Source organism: Thalassophryne amazonica, chromosome 17 (genome assembly GCF_902500255.1).
Source record: "Thalassophryne amazonica chromosome 17, fThaAma1.1, whole genome shotgun sequence".
In the NCBI taxonomy this organism is placed as follows: domain Eukaryota; kingdom Metazoa; phylum Chordata; class Actinopteri; order Batrachoidiformes; family Batrachoididae; genus Thalassophryne; species Thalassophryne amazonica.
In genome coordinates, this window is record NC_047119.1 from 52588776 (window position 1) to 52593994 (window position 5219).

Sequence of the window (5219 nt, forward strand, 5' to 3'; positions counted from 1 at the left end):
AAACAAGTGAGGTTTTATATCATATATACTTTATATTATGTACACTACCCATAGAACAGGGTGTGTCATCAAAAAAATGTTTAAAAAATTGATTATTTAAAAAATGCTCATTTGTAAATGATAAATGAAAGGGTAGAAGAACTTGAAAAGTTTTATTTATTTACTTTACTTCAGTGTGACTTTAATACTGCGATGATCAGTGTTGTTGGCACAAACACGGACACTACCAGAAAACTTCCTTAAATTTGATTTTTAAATTAAAAAATGACATCAGAAAATGTTTTGTGTATTTTATGTGAAACTGGATGCTGAAAATAATTTGCATAATGCAATATTGTGAATGTAAATATATCATTCCTTCAGGCAGTCATGGAAAACATTGACAAGTATTTGTGGGGTTTTTTTGGTTTTGTTTTTTGTTTTACATTTTAATAATTTCCCACGGTTCACTTATCAAGTTTTACTTATATAAATAGGAGAAAAACAGGCTGGCACATGAGTGACTAGGGAAGTAAAATAAATCTTAAACTTTCTCTATTTTTATGAGAACCTGTTAAAAAAAAAACTTATATTGAGAGTTGAGGGTCTGTTTGTAATAAAACGAAATGAGGACTATTGTCAAATTATTTTTGCTTTTGCATTGACTCTTAGCAAAGGTTATTCCAAAATGTGCTATATACAGATCCTGCAGACATTTCTTGAAAAAAAGTGGACTAAAAATTTCTATGTGTAAAAAATGTTCGTATAAGGGAGCAAAATAATCCATGTTTTTTTTTTGTTCAACCTTGGTATTGATCTATTTTCCATCTGCTCTTATTTTCCAATAAAATGTTGATTTTGTGTCAAAAAAAAACCCCCAAAAGATCTCTTAATGCAGGCTGCAGATTTACTACCCTGCAAGAAGAGATGAAAACATAAAAGCAACAATGCAGATTACACTTTGATTCACATTTATGTCATCAAAAGGATGTTTTTGTTTAGTTTCTGAATAATAATAATAATTATTATTATTATTATTATTTGGAGTCCGCAGGATTAAACAGAGTCACTCACTCACTCCCCCGGGCTCTTTTTTTTGGGGGGGGGGGGGGGGGGGAGCACAACGAGACTCCATCCGCACTTCATTAACCCTGAGCCGGGGACAATCCACAGTAAGAGCCGGGGGATTTAGCAGCAGCCTTTCACATGCAAAGAAAAGAAAAAAAAATATCTCAGTCATCCAACAAGAAGACACACACAGAGGGCTTTTCTTATATAATCAGCTGTGCACTTCGCAAGAATAACCCCCTTCTCATAAAAAAGGCTCTTCGTTATCTGAATCGGTCACGGATCCTTATGATGGGACTATAATGACCTTTTGGCAAGGTGGGAGGTGTTTGATTTTCCTCCTTTTTGCACAGATTCACTTAAAAACCTTCCACGCACTGTATTTTTAATGCAATTTTACGCATCATAAACGCGCCAGTTATCAGGCCGTCAGTCTGATATTTCACGGCCTCGAATAACAGGTGCCATGCGAGGAGGACAGCAGGGGGAGCTGCTTATCAAAGCCTTATCGACTTCCAATTAAAACCTATTAAAGTCTTTTGTCTAACCGTTAACATCCCACAAGTCCGTCAGGCTGAACTCCGTTAACCCTCAAACCGCCACAGTCGTGGCACCGCGGGTCCACGTCGACGCTGAGGATGGTAAAAAAAAAAAAAAAAACGACTTCTTGGAGGGTTTTTTGGGGTGTGTGTGTGTGGGGGGGTCTAGTTAAGAGGGGGTGCGGTGCGCTTTGGACTCGCTGACCAGCTGTCCCCGCGCTGATCCCCGGTCTGCAGTCAGTTCCAGGCCGGTCACCAGCTGTTGGAACAGTTTGGCACAAGAACGCGCATCCAGCACCCTCAAGGAAAAGAAGGATGGAAACAATCAATTTCCAAATGGGATCATTTAGGGCACTTAAACAATTGCGCACATAGCATTAATATTTTATCACCTGCATTGTTTGCAGAGTTGCTGCTGTTAATTTAGAAAATGAGAGAGCGGGAGGGGCGAGCGAGGTCTTCGTTTTGGACGGAACACCGTTTTTGTTTTGTTGGCTTTTCTCGAAATACATAATTGATCTTTCATTGGACCCGTGAAAATGAGTGAGACACAATTTGTGAGTCTGTCAGTGCGTAATTGCGCGCAAAACCTACGGCACACAATAGCACACTGGAAATTATTATTATTATTATTATTATTATTATTATTATTATTATTATTATTATTATTATTATTATTATTATTATTATTACCGGAATAAAAGTCAATATATGTATAATTAAGACAAGTTTTCCAAAAATGAATTTAAAATGTTTCTGCAAATGAAAAGGTTAAGAAAGCTGATATCGAAGTGCTGCCGCTCTTAATAAGCGCCCCCTCCCTCTCAAATTCATTTCAAAATTAAACAAATTAAATCAATATCACTAAACCGGGGGGGGTAAGCAATCTGACAGAAATGTTACACGTTTCCTTCTAACAGAAACCTAATAATTTGCGTTGCTTTCCGGAAAGGTTGTTTAATGAAAGCGACATGCGTCTCTCCAAACTTCGCTCATTGACATTCACGTGTCTTCACTTTTCATAATGAAATTACACGAGCACTTTTTCAAGCAGCCGCCGTTCTGAATGACATCTTATTTATTTATTTATTTTCTGGTATTTAGTATGAACTTTTTGTGTACTTTCCGATTTTCAGCTGAAGATATTTTTTTTCTTCGTTTTGAAACCGTGCAAATGCTATTTTTGTCATAAACAAGGACAAATGTAAGAAATGTGGTTTAACAGTTGCTCGAATGTGAGAGTGGACAAATTAATAGACATATCTCGTGGTATATTTTAACGCAACCAAGGCTGTGATTTATAATAGTCCGACCATTTTTTCTTCTCCTGTTGACTAATCTTTGAATCTGGACGGCTCTCAAACTGATAAATGTATTGTTTTACCAAAATACAAAAACAGCAAATCCATACATTGATGAAATTGCATAGAATCAAATGTTGGCGCATGAAAAATGATTAATCTGTTGTCAAATTGCAGTTCTGCAAATGCAGTAACTTAAAAAAAATTGATTAAAGTGATGTTTAATCATGTTGACTATAGGCCCGAGTGTTCCTATTATTGTGTCCACCTCCTGCAAGTTTCAAATGAACAAACTCAAAACTTTTTTGTTGTTGTTTTTGTCGGTAAAACCACGTGTTGCCACAGGTGGCTTTTTTTTTCTTCTTTTTTTTTCTTAAATAAATAAACAGCAACGTGATTAAATGAAAGCATTTTATTTCCACATTTATAAAAGTAATTCCCTTTTACATCAAACCCCCATTTCCCCCCCTCTCTCTTCACCTTCTGCTGCTGTGAATTTCACCAAAAAAAAAGAGCTTCACGAAATAGGGGAGGGAGGGCTTAAAAAATTAAAAAAAAAAGTTCCAGGAATTATACGAGGAAACCACTCCACAAGTTTGATATCTGCAATATACATTTTCACCAAAAGAGAGTATAACAAGTACCACTGTTTCATATGAAATAACAGAAGAATGCACAACTTGCTCAAATACATCTATAGCAAATCAACAGGCAGGTAACACCTGAGTCCAATCGAAAAAAAGGAGAAATAAAATGTGATTGCCTCCTCTGCGTGGATAAAACCGCTTTTCTTATCTTTTTATAAAGTACTTGACATTTTTACTCCGCTAAAACCTCAACTAAGAACAAGAAAAGACTTTAAATAGATTTATTTCTTTTCGTAACTCTCGTGTTTGTGCAGACGGGCAGTCTTGTCCTTCCTCAGAGACCTTTTTTTTTTTTTTTTTAACTTTATTTATTTATTTTTTTAAATTTGACCTCTTAACCTGGATGGTATCTGCTGGCTAATCTAGCCTAGTATGTAAAACTGGATCACCGTGGTCTGAAAAAGACACACAAATAGATCAAATAAGACGAAAGAAAATCAGTCTTTTGTTTGTTTGTTTTTTCTCGATAAAATGCAAAATATTCTTATTTACAATGTAGCCTATTGACTGATCACCTTCTAAGACAGTTTGACAGATTTACAAAGAAAAAAACCAAATTGCTCCTTTGGGATTTTATTCGTACAGTATTTATAATAATAATAATGTAGTAATAATAATTATAATTATAATGGTCTAATTGGCGTTTATAACTGAGTTTTGTTACAGAAAAATAAAATGGAAATAAAATAAATACATAACTTACAGGCGCTCTGACGGACACTGAAAATAAATAAGTAATAAATAATATCTCTTTAAAAATCATTTCCAAACATGAAGTTCAGTGTTCAGTCCACAAAGTCATAACTGATCAGTTTTTGTCTCCCTCGTTTCGTTTTTCATCAGTTCTATTTTATGAGTCCCAAAATAATAACTGATTTAAAAAACGAAAAAGCAAGAAAAAAAGAAAAGAAAAAAATCTTCAGGGAGCGGCTCACCGCTGCTGGGGAGGCCGTGGCAGCACACCGGACATGGGGGGCAGAGGAGGAGGCGGAGGAGGAGGCTCGCTGCCCCCCTGCAGGCCGTGCAGCAGGATCCGCGGAACGAGGGGCCTCTGGAGGGCCGGCGGGGGCGCAGATGGACCCCGGTAAAGGTAGAGAGCCGCGCCCGGGTCCAGGTTGGACATCAGGCTCTGCGGGTAGAAGTACGGGGACGGGAACATCCTCTGCAAGGCCGAGTAGTTCCCAGCTTCAGCCAGGAGCTCCAGTCCCACGGCCGTCTGCCGCTTCCACTTTGTCCTAGAATTGTGGTTAAAAAAAAAAAAAAAAAAAAAAACGGACGTTAAGTCTATTTGTGGGAGCGTGCGCTCCCGCGTGTGTGTGTGTGTATGATCTGCCAGATCCTGACCTCCAACAAGCCACCGGGAGCGCGCGTAATTCAGATTATTTAAAAAAAACATAAAAAAAAATAATAGTAATAAAAAAAATCTCCACTCGTGTGCGCGCGCACCACGCAGGTGAATAATTCATAATAAAGATAATTGAGTAGATATAGTGGCTTGTTTGAATTATTGATATGCACACATGCAAGCATACATTATTCATGCTCCAAAGTGTTGTGTTTTTACATTTATTTATGTCATTTAGCTGCCTGAGAGTCAAACCTGCAGACAAATAAATGCTGATGTTAATTCAAGCGAAAGCTGCAGGATGTTCCAGCAGCTGAATCAATGTTTGTACACGGAGCAA

At 37.3% G+C, this 5219-nt stretch overlaps 1 protein-coding gene across 1 annotated transcript in view; it reads right to left on the reverse strand.

The window, feature by feature from the left end:
- Positions 1 to 3284: 3284 nt before the first annotated feature.
- barhl1b (BarH-like homeobox 1b) overlaps positions 3285 to 5219 on the reverse strand; it is a 6687-nt gene continuing 4752 nt past the window's right edge. Inside the window, exon 3 of the mRNA XM_034192711.1 lies at positions 3285 to 4769. Within this exon, the coding sequence (XP_034048602.1) occupies positions 4466 to 4769 (304 nt within the window). The 3' untranslated portion in view covers positions 3285 to 4465. The remainder of the gene's footprint in view (positions 4770 to 5219) is intronic.